Raw genomic sequence first — 20,206 nt, forward strand, 5'->3', positions numbered from 1 at the left:
CCGATTAGTATGAGCTGGTGGGCAGTCATCTAGTCGGACACCAAACGTTCCTGTAGCAGTTGGCTTTTTCTCAAATGTCTTTCTCATGATACTTGGAATGCCTTTTCTCCATGTACCTTTGTCTTTTGGGGGACTGGTATCATCTTCCAATTGCCATTCAAAATAAAACAACATATAAAATGAAAACAAGTGTTTAAATCAAGACTTTAAAAACACTCTCTCAATGTTTAGATAATTCCAAGTCCTGTAATATAAATAATATATCCTAAATTAACCAAAAATATTATGTTCTCTTTCATATAACTTCATTCTTTTATAATGTGTGCTACAATTTTCTTTAAAACAGCAAAAAAAAAAAAAAAAAAAAAATCAGTTGTCATCTTTACAGTGAGACTTCAACAAAGGGAAAAATAGTTTTATTTCAAAATGACAGGACCGGAATCCTCCGAGTCATTTAAATTTGTAATGTGTCTGATTTAAGTATTGTTTGTATTTTCCTTTATTTTGTCTTTACAATGAAACTGGTATCTTGGGCCTCACAAAGGGAAAGGCCCAATGAGCCCAGACCATGCCTATCATGATCTTTGAGCTAGTTAACAAGGGGCCCAGGTGAGTAGAAATGATGCAGAAAACTTAAATGTACCTCTACTATGCCAATTTTTAATCAGCCTATTTATTTGTTAGAAAGCTAACATCAATACCTTTGCTAAGAAGTTTCCTTTCCGACTCTTCCTTCGGAGAGTGTGGGCTCTGAGTCTTTGGCTCCGATTTAGCACCAAGCAAAGTTTGCCTGATGCTGAGACTCTGGCGAGGTGTTTTTGGCAACTGTTCTGCTTTGCTGTTGAAGGAAATGACATTTCTTAACAATTACAGTAATTCCCCTCTATTTGCGGTTTCAGCTACCCATGGTCAACCATGATCTGAAAATATTAACTGGAAAATTCTTGGAATAAACAATTCAAAATCTTTGAATTTCATGCAGTCCCACCCAGAATGAGAATCATGCTTTCGTCCAGACAAACCACACTAGATACACTATTCGCCCATTATTATAAGGGAAAAAAATATAAGTGTATATATCATTTGGTACTATGGTTTCAAGCATTCACTGGGGGTCTTGGAATGTATCCTTGCAAATAAGGGGGGATGACTATACTGATTTAATATCCAAATAAACTGTAGGTAAGGTGGGATTCTCACCTCATCAGACTGTTATATTCTTTTATTCTTCGACTAATTAGGTCCCTGTTAGTGACTCCAGTGTCCTATAGAATAAATAAAGTAAAATTAGAAAATCAATTCTAAACATAAATAAGTGATCCCTACTTTTTTGAGGCTTTCTATTGTACTGCTTTGCTTATTTAACACAAACATCACTGTCATCTGTTCTCAGTGGAGCTGTTTCAAAGCTTCTATTCAACATCACCATGAGACAAATGTTCCAAGTGCCTCCCAACATTGTCAAAGGGTTTTGTTTCTTTTCTGTATCCATGCAATACCTAGGATAGTACCAGCGAGTAGCAAGTGTTCAATACTTACTGAATTGATCTGTTCATAAAATCAATGACTAGGAGGCAGCCAGTTTTTCTCTAATACTAGAAACAATGATCAGCATTTTAAAAATGTACATGTAATTGATTAAAAAAAATATATATATAGGAGGATAAAAGCTGGAAAGCGATTGCCAGAATTTGTTAGTGACTTTACACTTAAAGACAGTGAAACCAAGTATCAGCTAGTAACACAGTGGCAGTTAGATTATCAAAAGAGAAAAGCTCAAAATTTGCTTGTTTTTTTTAACCTCTGCGAGTTAGCTTGTATAAAATGCTATATGGTAAACCCAGAGTTAAACATAACATGATGCCTTTTTTCTATTCATTCCAATTATACATTGATACTGACTTGGGTTCTCAATTTTTTTTTTAACTTGCCTCATTTTGATTACAGTGAATGATAATAGTTTACAAAGAACACTATCTTTAAATACTGAAGTAAAGCAATCTTGAATTTAAATAGATCTTGAAGTTAAATAGACTAATAAATAACTTACCAGCTAAGAGACTGTACAATTAAGATCTAGAGTAAGATTGTCTGGATTTAAATGTGACACTTAAGTCACTATGTGTCCTTAGGGAAATTACCTAGTCTCTCCTTGCCACAGTTTCCTTGTTTGCAGAATGGTGATGGTGATAATAGGACACATTCATATGGTTGCTGAGATTAATGCATGTAAAATGTTTAAAATAGTATCTGCCATATGCTTATGTGCTCCGTGAATTATTGTTTTCTCATCTATAAAACTGGGAAAAATACTGTGTACCTGTGTCTTAATGGTGATAATAGCTCACATTAAGTAAATGTTTATTACCTGGCAGGCATTCTTCATATGAATTATCTCAATCAATCCTAAAAACTGCCATGAATGTGTCACAGAACAAGTCATCTGAAGGAGCTTTAACAATCACAGTCTACTGCCAGAGAGAATGCCTGACACATAGTAGGTGCCTGTTACACTGATCTCCTCTGAACTATTATTTAAGCTGTAATCTACATCTAAGTTCTTATTCTCCCTGTTTATTTTGCATAAATTCAGGTCTGATGCTCTTTATAAAGGGTAGTTGTACAACATAGGTTGCACTGATAAAGATCTGGTGTTAACCACAAATAAGGCAGACTATAAACTACTGGGGGAAAAGAGCACACTTTTTCTATGGTGTACATTTTAATACTTTGAATTGGATATAATGGAAGTGACCAAATTTACATAAGTTTACATTTAATGTAAGCATTCCAGGGTACTATAAGAGAACTTTGTGCCCCTTTTTTGGTTATAATAGTGTACATGAAAAGTGAGAACACTGAAGAAAAACAAACTGTTAATGATAAGAAAATACTCAAGCAAATGCTGACTTAATCATTTCTAGATTTGCTTGATAAAATTTATAGTTATATATGCTTTAAAAACTATCTTTACTATTGAAATTCCTACTGTAAAAATATCTTGATCATAAGTGGGAAACCCTCAAATCCCTAAATACTGTTCTGCATGAAAAAGCAAAGCTGTTTTTATAACATGATTTTTGAAAATTCAAGTGTTCTTTGAAACTAATTATTGTATGACAGTAGGCTATATCGTATTCTGGACTGTATAATTCCATTAACGAAAATCACCAGCATCACTTTGCATTTATATAGTTGTTTCTACTGATAAGCCCTAAGACAATCCTGTCTTTGAAAAACAGAAATGGATCTGGAATAACTTGGTCACAAATGACCAGGACTAAAAATGTAGGTATCCTGTATGTCGTTCATTGCTTCTGAGAAGGTATGCAGAATATATGAATAACCTATTTTTCTAGTTCAGTGATGGTAATTTTCCAATATGTGAAAACAATATAAAATAGGTACGTTTAAGTTTTCATGAACTGTTTTAAATGAAAATCACATACACTAATTTTTTATAAAAAAGATGTATCACATTCCTTCAATCTATTTAAGAAAGTGTTGTGAAAGGGTCAGATTTCTCCAGCACTCCTTTGAACACTCACCTCTTCGTTTAGGTTGCTGCTCTCCTGGATCGTCTTGATCCAAGATAACATATCATCTCGGTCTTCAGCCTGAAACAGGCATTCACAGTCGGATGTGGTGAGTCGAAACACATTTTTCCTCTTAGTCTCACTGTAAGAGATGTCTATCAAGCAAGCATTAACACTGATGGGCTGCTCTTCCTCAGATGGAGTCGTCTGCTCTCTTTTATCTTTATACAGGTAAAGTGAATGACCCCGAAGGACAACGTACATCTGTTTCCATGGCCGAATACTTCCACCAACTCGCTAGAAAACATGCAACAGTTCATGAACAGTCAATATTTGCCTAAATCTTTGTGACAGGGCAAGCACATTAAGCAATAACCTTCCTCTGCACTTACATATACCTAGGGTAGCAGGTGGCTGATTTACATGACTACATATTTGTGAAGAGAGGAAGGATAAAAATTGTGGAGCGTAAACTGAATTAGGCAATGTATTCATATTGAAGTCAAGGACAGTAAAATCCCAACTTTAGTTTGGAAGGCAAAATAAACAAAGCAATTCAAAGAAAATAAATGTACCAAAATATATTAAAACAGTAAGGGAACAGAAAATTTAAAATCAGTCCAAAAAACCTTTTGAGTAAAAGACTTAAGTCTTAGAGGACACAAATGACAAACACTGCAGAAGTTCTCAAACAACTGTATAAATCACAAATTAGCAGAGTTCATCAACTTTATATGGTTAAGCAACAATATCCACATCCAAAGTGAGTTTTCTTAAAAATTTTAAACTCTTTTGACAACATTAAAATGTTCTTACATGCTAGCTTTTCAAATATTATAGAACATTTTTATGGCAAGGTTTTTTTCTATTGAAATCTACTTGATGCATATATTGTTATTTTTGTATTTAACTCAATATTTTAAAAATGAAACAAAGTTATACAGGCAATTTAAAATAAAAAAATGAGAAGAGACAAAAAAATTTGAAACTGAATTGCCACTTTCTAAAGGACCACTCTGGGATACCCATGGCTAATAAGAAAAGCAGAGTTCCTTCTTAAATACTTTTCTTTTTCACATTGCCAAAACACAAGACAATATATTCTACATGTAGCTGATACACAGGACTAAAAGTATTAAAGCAATAATTAAAATTTTTTCAAGGAATACTTTTTCCTTTATGTAGAAAAATATATTTATAAATGATTTTTTCACTCTTTAATGTGGATATGGTGCCATTTTATATATATACAGGCTTTATGGTTTGTCAGGGCCTGCATTTCTTAGAAAACACACTACCTTGCCCTTATCGGTGACAAGAGGTCGGAAATGGAGCCACCCTTCCTTGGCAGCATCGCTGAAGACCTCTGAGGAAGAATCTTTTCTGGATCCAGAGTCTTCTGATGACTTTTGGCTGTCTGGGATCTATAAAAAAGACCAAGAAACAGTACAATATCAGCATTTTCCTTTATAAACATTTACACATTGAAACTGCTTTGTGGAAAACTGTTTCAAGTGAAGGACTATTTTTGAAAAATCATAACTTTATATTTTTAAAATTGTCTCATTTAAAAAATGTAAAGTGACTATCATTTTTTTTATCATCTGAATGAACTCTTTTAAACCATTAGAAATAACAAATGTTATAATTTTCCTATTCTCATGAGTTCACATTTTAGTGAAAAACGAGAAAATGGTTGGTGATTTTTGTCATCTGAAGAATGAAAACAGTAAGATGCAATAACGAATGGCTGAGAAGCAGCTATAAACTGGGGATACTGTGGCGCGACTTCTCTGAAGAAATGTTTTGTTGAAATCTGGAGGAAAAATGAGCCAGCCATGAAAGGTCAGGGAGAAGAGAAGTTTGGGAGAATGTTTAGTTAATGACTGTGTATCATTATCACTTTCACTGTTCACTGATTAATGTGATCAAAAAACAGCTAATTCTAGACCATTAAGGGTCTTTTAGGCCATGGTAGGAAGTGTGAAAGAAGCATTAAGTGATGAATCGGGGAGTAACTGGTACCCCAGTTCAAAGCTCACTCTGGGTACTCTGTCGAGAGTGGATTCTAAAGGGACAAGCATGAAAAGAGCTGCGACTACAGGAATCGAGGTGAGAGATGATGGCAGCTGAATTAAAGCAGCATAGGTGAAGACAGGAAGATTCAGGGTAGTCTAGAATTGATATGAGGGAGAGTGAGAAAAGAAGAAACAAGGCTAGTTCTGAGATACTTGGCTTCATCAAGGTGAATGGAAGTCAACTTTCTGAGATGGGGAAAACTAAGTGATAATGAGGTCTGTGGGTAACTGGGGTCTAACTGTCACGTAAACCTTGAATTGCTGATTAAACACCAAATGATAGCAGCAGCTAACATGAGCTGTAGTCCAGGAAGGAGGTCAAGGACAGCCATGTAAACTTTGGAAGACCTCTGCATAAGATCATTGAGAAAATGGGGTAGATAAAGAAGGGTCAAAATAAGCTCTGGGGCTTCCAACATTTAGATATGAGGTGTAGCAGAAGAGCCTGCAAAGGGGATGGAGAAGCAGTCTTCAAGCCAGAAGGAAGAACAGGAAAGTGTGGCAAGATGGAAGCCAGCAGAATTAAGTGTTTCAGGAAGGGAGCCAGCAATTGTGTTGAATATCACCGAGGGTTCAAGTAAGTAAAAAACCAAAGTTAACCATTAGTTTCAGAACCTAAATGGCAGTGCTGTTCTGATGTGTGTAGGCTGAGAAGCAGAAACTATAGTTTTTTCAAGGAGTTCTGCTATGAAAAGGAGTAGTAAATAAAGGGGGATGTAGATTCCAGGGAGGTTTCTATTTAATGCAGGAAATAGAACATGACTGCATACAACACTGACGAGTCACTGGAAAAATGATGACTGTACAGAAGTGCACTGAGAAAGTGAGAGGCAAGAGAATCCAAAGGAAGGCAGAAAGTGTAGGTATAAAGGCAAGAGACTGGTTGACATGGTGGCTCACGACTGTAATCCCAGCACTTTGGGAGGCTGAGGTAGGCATATCACCCGAGGTCAGGAGTTCAAGACCAATTTGGCCAAAACGGCAAAACCTCATCTTTACTAAAAATACAAAATTTAGCCAGGCATGGTGGGTCCCTGTAATCCCAGCTACTGGGGAAGCTGAGGCATGAGAATTGCTTGAACTTGGAAGGTGGAGGTTGAAAAAGCAGGAAACTGATATTTTTGGAGATAGTAAATAAGGAAATTCCTATTTAATCGTTTCTATGTTTTCAATGAGGTAGAAGGGAAGGGGAGAAGAGAGAGGACAGGGGTGGGCTGGGGTGAGGGGTCTAGGGGGAAAGGCACGAAATAATTTCCAGGATAGAAAAACATACAACACAATACAAAAAGGACTACGGGCAGTTACATTTCTGGCCTTTAACTGATTAAAGTCAGAAAAATCAGCACAAGGTGTATCGAGTATTACATACTTGAAGAGTATGTTTGGAAATTAGAACATTTTATATGTAATATTTTCCAAATGCACTCAATACTTACAGAATAAAAGTTTATAGTATTTATTAAATGTCTACTGGATAAAAGTACTTCTCTACGAAGAGATAAACTAAGGTAAGTAGAAACACTCTAATACCAACCTTGATTCCCTTCAGACTAGATACATGTTTAAAGGACCTGTTGGGGGAAAAATAAATAAATATTTTCAATAAGTGCAAAAAAAAATCTTAAAGATGTAAGAATAATTTGAATATTACCGTTAATCTTTCCATAATAATCTGACATTTTCTTACTATGTTAAATGCCCACTATTCAATGGAAGTGAAAAAAAACCTAATTATATAAATTCTTAAACTTTCCACTCAATATTTAAAACTTTCTTAATTGATCTGGTAATTAAAGTAGTTTCAGCTTCAAGTGTGGGATTTTCTTACACTGGGTTTATATTATTAGTTAACCATAGCTACAATGCTATATTAAGGATTTCCATAATGTTAATTATGATCAGTAAGCAGTTGCCATCAGCAGCCAGCTTCAGGGAGACACCCCCTATCATCTTCACTCATCCTGCTGGTGGATACCCTGAACTGGAAATGTGGCAGGAAGGGCGCAGTCAGGGACAGTCCTGGCCCCTCACTCTTGTGCTCAACCCACATTATGATTGCTTTTCAAAAAGGAAGACAACTGTTGCCATGGAAAGGCTTAGTGCTTCAGGAGACAGATTCATGTTAATTAGTCAAAAATAATTTAATTTTTATTAAGGGACAATACATTTTTTGAAACTCAAAATTCATTTAAGAAACTTAGAAGATGTTACTAAAGATGTCACTGTTCTCTCAGAAACCACCTCCCCAACAACAATGTAATCAGTTATGCAAACTCAATCTTGAACCGTATCAGGAGGCTCTATGACTCTGAACTATGCTATATAAAGAAGGGTGGCTAATGGCAGTGAAGTAAACAATAGATACAGGAAGAAAGAAGAGGACACCATTACGTGCAGTACGGAAAGTGCACTACACTAATTTCTGAGAGACTGAAACCAGCCATCCTTGTTTGGAACAATGGAAAATAGCATGCTGAAGCTGGTGACAGGAGCCTCGTTTATTACCATGGAGTATCAGAGGAGAATGAGGAAACATACTGCTGCCATCTTTGCAGGAAACTGTGTGTAGTTGGTGTAGGCAGTTTTTGATATAGTGAGGAAGTAGTAAAGGCCAAAACAGCTCACAAATCAACCCTGTACCTTTAGGAAAATTCCTGCTAGCCTGGATATAGGCCCTGCTAGCTTCACAGAAACCTCCCTCAAGTAGCTGCTCCAGAAAGAACTAATTTTATTGGAATATAAGTAAAAACCAAATGGAACCCACATAATATTGTATGCAAAGATAACCAAAAAGACAGTTTTTTGACATAAAGTTCAATATCATAAAGATGTCAATTTATAAATTTATCATGTGTCAATGAAAATGTACATAAGAATTTAAGAACTAAAAAGTCTGATTTTAAGGTTCAAATATCAAAATAAAAATAGCCAGGAGAATTCTGAAAAGTAAATTAATGATGGACAATAGCCTTATCAGATAAGAAAGACAATATAAAACTACCACAATAGAACCCAGTGTACATTAATACATAGATAAATCAACTGAACAGAATAAAGCCCCAAAATAAAATTAAATATGTACGACTTAGTATGTAATAAAGATGATGTATCAGTGGCAAAGGATTCAACAGGTGCTTTTGGGACAACAGAGATATCAGAATATAAAGTTGTCTCTCTTGCTCACTAATTAGAACAAATCAATTCCAGTTAAGTCAAAGTTGTAAATATACAAAAAATAAAATGTGTTTACTTCTCTAATTTTGTTATAATTCTGGAGAAGTGAATTTTTCAATACGACTCAAAATTCAAAGGCTACAAAAATATTTCCTAAATATAGCCACAGAAAAAAATTTAAATATTTTTGCATGGTTTAAAAAAATGAAAAATACTGATTTAGGAAAGACTTGCAACACATCACTGAAAAATGTTAGCTTCCTTTATATAAAAAGGATGCAGAAGTCAGAAGAATCCATAGGAAATGCCCAAAAAATATATCTTAAATATACAACATGGTGTTCAACTGATAAGAAAGTGTCAAATTAAAAATGCAATATGCCATTATAATATTTGAAAATATATATATCAAAGGCTAAACAATACACTGTTAGAGTATAATAGCAAAGACTTTTGTGTATTGTTGGTGGGAATGTGAGTTGGTATAATTTTTATGGAGCGTAATTAATAATATTAAAATTAAAAATATGGCTGGGCATGGTGGCTCATGCCTATAATCCCAGCACTTTGGGAGGCTGAGGTGCATAGATCACCTGAGAGTTCAAGACCAGCCTGACCAACATGGTGAAACCCTGTCTTTACTAAAAATACAAAATTAGCCAGGCGTGGTGGCGCATGTCTGTAATCCCAGCTACTTGGGAGGCTGAGGTTGCACTGAGCTGAGATCACGCCACTGCACTCTGGCCTGGGTAACAAGAGCAAAACTCTGTCTCGAAAAATAATAATAAATTTTAAAAATAAATAAAATTAAAAATACACATACTCCTTGATGTAAGAATCCTGTTTTACATTTATTCGCACATGTGCTAACTGAACTAGGTACAAACATAGTCAATGAAGTATTGTTTGTGACAGCATCAGATTCTATCAATATAACTGTCTATTACTATAGATATAGAATATTGGTTAAGTATATGATGCCAATAAGCTATTCAATGGAAAATTTAAAAATCATGAAACAGCATGAGGCAGGATTATATATATTTAAGGATCTCTAAATCAGTGTCTTTTGTAAAATAATTAGAATACATACGTATGCATATTTAAGTTGTGTATACATGTTTATGTTTAGAATAGCTCTAGAATTACACTAAAAGAAACAGTAATATTATGTCTTAGTACTGAACAGCTGCAGGTCTTAAGGTAAGAATATTTAACATATTTTTCTACCATGTTTGTATGTTACTGATTTTTAAAATTCAATTTAATGTTACCATGTAACAACTTTATTTTTTAATTTGCATTTCTAATGTCAAAGTTAGAAAATGTAAGACATTAAATTCAGTACTTAAATGTCAAGGTCATGCTAAACACCCACCCACATACAAATATTTAATAATACACCCAAGACTTACAATTTTGCATCTTCTTTGTAATCATCCAGACCCTCATCATATGATTTTGATCTTTCTGTCTTTGAGGTGGGCTGAGCATCCAGGCTAGGCGGGCTAACGGACTCTGAAATTAAATAAAATCCAGTATTTAGACATTTACAAGTGGTTCCCAAATTCTTTCAATGGTAGAAAGATCAGTTTATCATGTTATTCTAAGTGGAAAACAGTATGAGATACGGTTTAGAAAACCACCCTTTAGACATACCGTGGTCATGTGAGAGTTGACGGCGAATTAAGGGAGCTGAAGTTGTGAGGCTGTGAGGAACTGTTGCTATGGAGGGGACTTGAGAGGTAGAGGCTGATATAACAGCAGAAGCAGGGATATGTGCAATATCATGATCAATGCTAGGGCTAGTTGGTTCATCTGTAAGAAAAAAAGAAAATCAGTAGAATATTCAATGACCTAATTGTTATTAATAATAGAACTCCCAGTCACTAATCATTAAGAGGGTCTGATAAAAATTTTAACACTTCACCACCAAAGCATCACTAAATGACCTATTCAGTCTGTTAAAAATTGATTTACAGTTATTACTCTAGTAATTTTAAATAATTCTGAGAGTATGGCATAAAAAATTAAGTCGCTTTACCAACCAATTAATGCCTTCCCTAATGATAGTCAAGGTACTAACGTTTATAGGTACTTCAAACTGAAACCTATCAAACCAGAGCAATAACATACCACCCTGAAAGAATTACTTTTCAAATTTTAAATGTATCACAGATTATCACGTCAGGAAACTAAGCAAGGTGACTGGTTAAGGCTCAGTTTTCAAACCATTAATTCCTAAAACTGTATCGCCCCTTTTCCCCACACAAGTGTATCTCATTTTTTGTAGAAAGACAAAGTCCAGTCGACAGCTTCCAAAATAAGTTTCTAGGGCTATTTGTACAAAATTCTTACCTTATAAAAACATTAGTGATTTAAATTCCAATACTTGAGGCCAAGAAATATATCGATAGGATGCTGGAACTATAATCCTTAAAATTAAATGCCCCAGAATAAAACCCATTAAAGAATATACTACAGTGACAAACCAGGATTTTAATTCCTTGATTTAAAAGGTCCAGCTATTTTAATTTTGACTACCTAAGAATACTGTACCATATCAGTTATCAGAATTTTAATCAAGAGGACTGATAATATTACAAAAATATAACGTTTCCATTTTATGGCCAAAATCAGTAAATTCTAACTATCTTGAGCTCATTTTCTGTTCTTACAACTTTCTCTTTACATTTTAGCAAAAGAAGACATTTTGAACTATATGACGGTTGACTATCATGTAAGAATGGAATAATTATTTTCCCAAAAGTAAGATAACGGAAGTTTTAAAAATTCAATGAGGATAAAAACTTAATTCCACTAAAACTCGTGTTTAAAACTGATTTTGATATTTAAATTGGTACACGTTTAACAAAGTTTGTTCAGATGATACATGATATAAAGGAGCCTGATCTTACAGAATCTGCTGATCCATAATTCTGTTACAGATCCATGAATACTGATGTGAATGGGAAAATACTGTATTCTTCAGAAAGTATCTGGCTCATGCAATATTAATAAATCTTTAATTATACTGGTACAGATCTTTGAGGAGAATCATTTTATGCCTTGCAAAAGTAACTGAAAACATTTTAATATGTAAAATACCAGAGAGTGAAATCCAAATTGTGCAAAGATTAAGCATTATTGCAAAGCATTAAATACAATTTTCAAATTTTGTATCCCTGGATTTCCTGGTGGTATTCATTCAATCTCTTCTGACTATATTTTGGAGAAAATTTCTGAAACACACTAGATCAAAATAATCAGTTTCAGATATGTCTGTAAAAACAGGTGGAAGGAGAGATACTCACCTGTTCTAAAGTACGCTGAATAGAGAAGGCATGGGAGAAGAGACTGGACTTACTCATTTCAGTATTGTTTGCATTCTCTATACTAAATGCCTTTTACTGGTATGTTAAAGGGAGAAAAGGAAAAGCTAAACATACATTTAAAGTAAACATAATTATATCACCTCATATTTAGAGACTATACTAATCTAATTCTTTATTCCCTTTGAAAACAAAAACTTTTCTACTGGTTCAAAATTACTGTGTTTTGTTAGGAATAATTCCAATTCAAAAACTAAATTTTCACATGCACATTATTACCAATGTGCAGATTATGTAAAAACAATAATTCCAACTTATTTTCCAATGTAGAAAAATAAACATTAGTTAGCTTTGGCAACATTAGTTACCAAAGGAAAAACCAAAATTTTTTATCTCATATACAAATATATTCAAAAGCATCATGCTGTCACACTTTCAAATGACCTCTAAATTTTTAAATAAAATATATTCTATCAGATGAAAATAACCAATCATCTTTATCCTAGGCATATAATATTAAGACATTAAATAATGCATTCAAAACACATTTATGAACTACTGGGACAACAGACTTGTTATTATCAAGTGGCATAAACATTCATGTTAAATAAAATTACATAATCAAAGAACTGACTTTAGAAATAAGGTCTTAGCCAGGCACAGTGGCTCACACCTGTGATCTCAGCATTTTGGGAGGCCGAGACCAGCAAATCACCTGAGATTAGGAGTTCAAGACCACCCTGGCCAACATGGCAAAACCCTGTCTCTACTAAAAATACAAAAATTAGCTGGGTGTGGTGGCATGCACCTGTAGTCCCAGCTAATAATGAGGCAGGAGAATCACTTGAACCCAGGAGGCGGAGTTGCGATGAGCCGAAATAGTGCCACTGCACTCCAGCCTGGACGACAGAGCAAGACTCTGTCTCAAAAAAAAAAAAAAGGTCTTAATTTAGACTTTTCACTAGAAGACCCATAGTGCCATAGCTCTTTATAATAAAAAGAATGAATGAAGGACACCAAAGTTGCTACACATCAAAATTCAATGTGGTTATTGTTTCGTAAAAAAATTTGGGCCTATATGTTGAAAAATTTTGCTTTGGAAAATAATGTTTTCCAAAAGGAAATAACTAATCCTCACAGATAATATCTACTCCGTTATTCAATCTGGATTTTTTCCAAATGGAGACTATTCCAAATTATGTTTCTATTGATTATTCATATCTGAATAGGAAGCTTTCACTATGTTTATTGGTCATCAATAACCTTAAAGATTTCAAAATCAAGAAAAATGTGGACATGTACAAAAATTAAGCAGCTATAATGTAAAACTTCACACATAACTGTTAAATAATTATTTTTCAGATATCAGAGCAGGAAAGAAGGGAAGCCCTCATATATGAAGAGCTCTTGTAAGGACCACTAAAATCACAGCACAGAGAGAACAAAACACATGACAAGACAACTCACGGAAGAAATACAAAAGCCTAATGAAAATGTAAAAAAAAACTTGTGATAACGCATTACTGAAATGATCAAACAAAAGCAAGATGAAACAGTGATTTGTAACTGTTTTTCATCTCGCATCTTGTAAAGTGACAAGCATTTTCACTTTAGGATGTTCTCATCCTATTTGTTCCTCTTTGTGTTCTGCAACATAACTACAGAAAGTGTGTCTATGCCTGTCTATCCCAGAGGTTCAATGGGATTCACTGGAGTGGCTGACCCTCCTGTGGGTGGGCATGACCTAGGCCTGACCAACCAACCATCCCTCTTAATCCAGAGACTGGCCAACGGGTGAGAAGCATGTAGTCAGGGCTTTTGTATTAATAGTATCTCCAGGATTCAATAGATTGACAGTGAGAAAACTATGGACTTTCTCTTCTTTTCCTTGGAATACAAAAACTGTAGCAATTAGTTAACTGTTGAGTTGCTACCAATGGCAACCTTTTCTACCACGTGAAGAAAAACTATCTAAGAATGAAGAAAGCAAAACAAAGACTCACAGGCTGGGCATGGTGGCTCATGCCTGTAATCCCAGCACTTTGGGAGGCCAAGGCGGGAGGATCAGTTGAGCTCAAGAGTTTGAGACTGGCCTGGCCAACATGGTGAAGCTCTGTCTCTACTAAAAATGCAAAAATTAGCGTGCTTGTAATCCCAGCTATTCCAGAGGCTGAGGCACGAGAATTGCTTGAATCTGGGGGGTGGAGGTTGCACTGAACTGAGGTCGTGCCACTGCACTCCAGTCTGGGCAACAGAATGAGATGCCATGTTGAAAAAAACAAACAAACAAAAAAAAACCTCACTTGATATCATCACTTGGGTATTTGGATCCAGCCATGCATGGAACCAGGTCTACCACAGTTCAACCCTGTAAGCTAACATTACTTCATGGCATGAGCTAATTTGAAATAACTGTCCCATCCCTGTAACCAAGAGAACTGAGATGAACATAAATGCGGAAGACAAGCATTTCTAGCACCCTGACAAATGTGGATCTCTTCTCATAACACCCAACATCCATTGCTACAGGTTAGGGGACAGAGCAAAAAAAAAATAAAGTCCCTTCTAAGATGGGCTAAGTTATGAGGAACCTCATAAACAGTCATCATCAGTTGCTTTCTACAAAACATCTACTCTAGATTATGTGTAAGATTCCATCTACAACGGGATTCTACTATTTGCTGAGCTTGGCCTTAGGGGTATCAATATGAATATCGATATGAATCTTAGATTGCGATTCCCCACAATGTTGACAACTGGAATATATCCTATGTATAAAAAATACATAAGTTGTGTGGAACTTTAAAAAAAAAAAAAAAGCTATTAGTGTCACCTACCCAATTAGGTATTTTCTTAAGAAACATTTTTAAAGCTATCAATAGATTTAAAATTGATAGCTTTAGGCCAGGCGCAGTGGCTCGCACTGTAATCCCAGCACTTTGGGAGGCTGAGGCGGGCAGATCACAAGGTCAGGAGTTCGAGACCAGCCTGCCAACATGGTGAAACCACATTTCTACTAAAAATTACAAAGATTAGGCCAGACACTGTGGCTCATGCTTGTAATCTCAGCACTGGGGGAGGCCGAGGCAGACGGATCACCTGAGGTCGGGAGTTCAAGACCAGCCTGACCAACATGGAGAAACCCCATCTTTACTAAAAATAAAAATAAAAAATTCTCTGGGTGTGGTGGCGCATGCCAGTAATCCCAGCTATTTGGGAGGCTGAGACAGGAGAATCGCTTGAAACCGGGAGGCAGAGATTGCGGTGGGCCAAGATCACACCATTGTACTCCAGTCTAGGCAACGAAAGCGAAACTCCGTCTCAAAAAAAAAAAAAAAAAAAAATTAGCAAGGCATGGTGGTGGGTGCCTGTAGTCCCAGCTACTCGTGAGGCTGAGGCAGAAAAATCACTTGAACCTGGGAGACAGAGGTTGCAGTGAGCTGAGATCATGCCACTGCACTCCAGCCTGGCCGACTCCGTCTCAAAAAAAAAAAAAAAACCTGATAGCTTTAAAAATGTTAGTCCTCAGTAGCTTTAAAAATGTTCCCCTAAAAAAAGAAAAACTAAACGAGTACTCAGAGAGAAGCATATTATATTGTAAAATAATGGAGAACTCATAAACCTATGGGGCACCCGGGGAAATAGAAGTATGGGCCTTGATTAACGGCAAAAAAAACGAAATAAAGAAGTCCCTGCATCGTGTGCCTCCAGGGGGCGCCCTTTCACAGGCATTCCATATAAATGGCGCCTTCCAGAGCTGTATTCTAAGATGAGGCTGAATCAGGCAAACCTAGAGACCCTGTCTCTGTCACTAACTGTGCGATTTTAGAGAAGTTATTTAACCTCTGTATACCTTAAATTTCTCACTTATAAAATGAAGATAATACCAAAGACATATGTCATCACCTGTTAGCAGATGATGTTTTAGAGCTGCATAGTAATTATGATGAGAACTATCTTGTTATTTTGCTATACATTTAACCAGCATTTTAAAATTGTCTTTCAGCCATCTCAACAAATACTTATTACTGAGTGCATTCTTTAAGCCAGGCAGCGTTTGAGACACTAGGGACACAAAAGTGAACTAAATAAAATCTCTGCTCTCATGTAGTTTTAGTTCTACTGAGAAACATGTAACAACAAAAAGAAAATGTCAAGTAGAAACAGTAATATGAAGATAAATAAAAACTTAAGGGGAAGAGAATGTCACTTTCTGTGTGTGGAATACTTGTTTTAGATAGGTGAGTCACAAAGGCGGCTTGGATAAGATCTCTGAGCAGAGACCCAAATGTCATGAGGAAGAAAGAGGCTTGTGACTATCTACGGAATCCAGGGTTGGAAACCAGCAGCACCTGTCCCTGTAGCAAGGCACGCCTGCCATGTTTCAGAGCAGCAAGGAGGCTGGGGAAGCTACAGATGGAATGCACATGGAAGATCGTGATAGGAGATGACAAAGTAGGACCTCTCTGACCCCATCAGAGAGGGAGCTGTGAGGCAGGCCCTGGAGGGCCTTTCAGACCATGGGAGGATTTTGTAGGCTATTTTGGGTAAGATGAATGGGAAGAAAACAGAAGGTTCTGCACAGAGGAGTGGTGTGATCTAACTGACATTTTTAAAACATCACACTGGCTGCTGTACGGAGAACAGATCTGGGGTGGGAGAGAGCAGATAGAATACTCAACAGGACAGGTGCCAGTGACTGTGGCACACGCTTATAATTTAAGTAACTTCTCCAAATCCATTCCAGGATTTATACTATGGCAAACGAACTTGACAACGAAGGTCTTTTCTCTCAGTACACATTAAATTTACAAAGAAATATGCTTTAGAAAGTAAACCTTTAAATTAAAGTATCAACCTTTAAATGAAAGGTTGATAACTAATTATCAAAACTGTTCCACTTGGTTTTTGATTCCCATGAATCAACAATTAGGTACAATTTGCTTTGCCGATTTCCTTAATCTCAAGATTTTGTTTCATCAAAATAACAATTTGAAATGGGTACTAGATATATAGGGCTCTTTTGTTTTGTTTTAAAGAAAAATTGGTACTAGAAATAATTTTTTTTTTTTTTTTTGAGATGGAGTTTCACTCTTGTTGCCCAGGCTGGAGTGCAATGGCGCCATCTCGCTCAACACAACCTCTGCCTCCCAGGTTCAAGCAATTCTCCTCCTGCAGCCTCTTGAGGAGCTGGGATTACACCATCATGCACCATCATGCCCAGCTAATTTTACATTTTTGGTAAAGACAGGGTTTCTCCATGTTGGTTAGGCTGGTCTTGAACTCCTGACCTCAGGTAATCTGCCTGCCTCAGTCTCCCAAAAGAAATAATTTTTAAGGAGGGTAAAAAGCTCTGGTTGAAGCACAGCTTATGAGATTCACTAAAAACATTTTAAAATCACAGTGGAAGATTTCTGTGCCTACTGAACTAGAAATAATACTTTTTTGGAAAGATTTCTTATACATTTGACATATTAGCCAATGACTCTAAATGAGCTCACCTATAAATGGGATGGAAGCCAAGGAATCGCCAGGTGGACTGGTACTCGAGGCTTTTCTTTCCTCCATTCTTTTTATGTGGACCTCTCGACGTGCATCATTGGGCAGCCAGCAGGTAGTGTCTGACCCGGTCTCCTGGTCATTTACTGCCAAGATGTAAGACTGATGCCTTAAAGGCTGCGGTGTCTGGCGTCCAGATGGAGGTTTTTCCCTTAGGATGACAGCTTCTTTATTATCTAAAGTATCTGATTGCTCAATTTCAGCCTCTTGTAAACTTAAATCTTGATTCCTTTGACTGACAGGTAGTTCTAAATCTGAAGTACCAGCGTTTTCACTTGACTGAGGGGCAGGCTTTGCAGAGGCTCCAGATAAAGAGGGGGATTTCCCAGTCTCCACTTGCTGATCGGGGGTGCTGTCAGTCCTCACCCATGTCTGCTGATTCAGCAGACTGTTCTGATGCAAGTGATTTACTGGTCTTTGGTCTTTGATAGAAACAAATGATTTCTGGCTAAATGATGGTTTTGTGACATGCGTTGAAGGAGCTTTCTGAGAATTACTTCCGACTTTCACAAGAGGTGACCTGTCTTGTGAAATACCCCGAGGCAGTGACATTCCACAAGTAGTCTGAAAATGTCTGTTTGACTGCAGTGTTTTGAGATCTGGTGGAACTTTTTTAAACTGCGACACAGATCCCACCCCTCTACCACTCATACGCCTGTTATCAGAATTAACAACACTTGGAGCCACAGTAAAATTGGAACCTCGAAAAGATTTGTGAATTTCTTGCTGCCTAGGTCTTTCATAAATACCTCGTCTATCATCCTGTTCAGTAAACCCACTCCACTTGTAAGTCTGTTTTCGCTCTCCATTTGAATCAGGTATTGGAGTTCCAGAATTGACATTTTCTAAGGTTTCATCTTGTCCCTCAATATAATCCCATGAACGAGTTCTATGATTACTAAAACTAACAGATGGAGACGTCAGTGCTCCTTGAGATGCACTTCTTGGACAATACTTCATTAGCACAGAATCTTCCAGTCTTTCTTGGGACACACTGCGTTGCCGTATCTGGACAGACTGCGGCACTCTATCATGAGAGGTGCTTCGACGTCGTCCCTGCAAAGTAGTGCGGTTGGGGACGACCTGGTTATAATCCGCCGTGCTTTGAGATGCTGCTCTTAAACTATCTAATCTTTCTTGTATTGTCCGACAACCTATGTGCAATCGTCTGTTATCAATATACTCTTTGTAGGTTTTATAGTTTTTCCAGTCTATGTGCTGATGGGAATTTGGTGAATAGTGATTAACAGCTACAGAGGGAGACTCCACAGCTTGAGATCTGCTGCTTGAGATTCCATCAGAATGTCCACTGTAATTTCCAGATTTAAGTAAAATTCCAGAAGGTTCCAATGATCTGGAGCCTGCAGTCTGATGAATTAGATGAGCAGTGGGAATTGATAATGGTGGTGATGTGGTTCTTGACAATGTTTTTAAAGAGGTCTGCTCATTCGTGCCATACCTCACTTCTTCAGTTCTATGTGAAGGACCTGTATGGTTGTTTCTATTGGATAACATATCTACAACCTTCTCAGAAGGTACAATGACAGTCCTTACACTTTCATTGCAAACACACACTGCTGTGTTTGATTTTGCAACATCTGTTGGTGATGGAGGCACTTGGATTTCCATTTTATAGGCCCTGCCAGGTTGTGTCAGTACTGGTGTACTGGTTTGCTGTTTGCTCAATGATGAGTCAGGAGGAGATATTTCAACTGGCTGTGCCATGGCTGATGGGGCAGATGGCAGCCAGGGATAGCAGATTGGTGGAGGTTCAGGTATATTGCGGGCATTGCCGCTATAAGCTTCATTGCCTTTCAGGTAGGCATCTTGAGAATATGCCTGTATAGAAATGAGAGAACGGTGTCACTGGAAATTCATAAAAAGAATAATTTCCATTTTTGCAGTTCACTATTTTATCTGACTATGCCCTACCTCATTCCTGAGTGACATTCACTATAGCATGCACGCAAACACAACATAAGGTTACTCTACAAATCTAGAAACTGCTAGTCTCTCAGAAATCAAATAAATTGTAGAATTTGCAACACATACAAATTACAATCACCTTTTTGCTCAAAACATGTGACACTCATCAAATTTCCACCCAGCCAATTAGATGTACCCATATTGCTTCTAAAATTCTCCCCATTCAAGCCTTCTGATTTTTCATCAGTCGACAGGTTAAATGGCTGCCAAATAAATCCCAGCAAAAGATGCATATATTTTGCCAGAGAAAAGCTGGAAATATTAAAATCTTTAATGCATTTTAAGTACTACTGTCATAAATTAAATCTAATTTATTTGAAGCATCTTGTCAATTAGCCATTACAGAGTCCCTCAGAATAATCATTTTGACAAATTAAGCCCTTCAGCAGCCATGTTAAGTATTTTAATATTTAAAGTTAGAGAATATGCAAGTTTAAGAAATAAAGCACATATATTAAAGGCACAAACATATGAAAAGGTAATTCTTCTTTCTGTATATAATTTATATTTTTATTTTAAGCTAATGAAAAGGTATACTGTA

At 36.5% G+C, this 20,206-nt stretch overlaps 1 protein-coding gene across 11 annotated transcripts in view; it reads right to left on the reverse strand.

Moving 5' to 3' along the window:
• Positions 1-20,206, reverse strand: part of ARHGAP21 (Rho GTPase activating protein 21) — a 128,656-nt gene that overhangs the window by 12,970 nt on the left and 95,480 nt on the right. For all 11 annotated transcript variants that reach the window (XR_013519590.1, XM_078329607.1, XM_035306963.3 and 8 more), the window contains 9 exons: positions 17,622-19,518; positions 10,448-10,606; positions 10,204-10,306; positions 7,149-7,185; positions 4,835-4,960; positions 3,549-3,833; positions 1,201-1,265; positions 702-838; positions 1-143 (listed from right to left, as the gene is read on the reverse strand). Coding sequence is in view for 10 of the 11 variants with exons in the window: in XM_078329607.1 (XP_078185733.1) it covers positions 1-143; positions 702-838; positions 1,201-1,265; positions 3,549-3,833; positions 4,835-4,960; positions 7,149-7,185; positions 10,204-10,306; positions 10,448-10,606; positions 17,622-19,518 (2,952 nt within the window). In the remaining variant the exon portion in view is untranslated. The remainder of the gene's footprint in view (positions 144-701; positions 839-1,200; positions 1,266-3,548; positions 3,834-4,834; positions 4,961-7,148; positions 7,186-10,203; positions 10,307-10,447; positions 10,607-17,621; positions 19,519-20,206) is intronic.

This window comes from Callithrix jacchus, chromosome 7 (assembly GCF_049354715.1).
Source record: "Callithrix jacchus isolate 240 chromosome 7, calJac240_pri, whole genome shotgun sequence".
Taxonomy (NCBI): domain Eukaryota; kingdom Metazoa; phylum Chordata; class Mammalia; order Primates; family Cebidae; genus Callithrix; species Callithrix jacchus.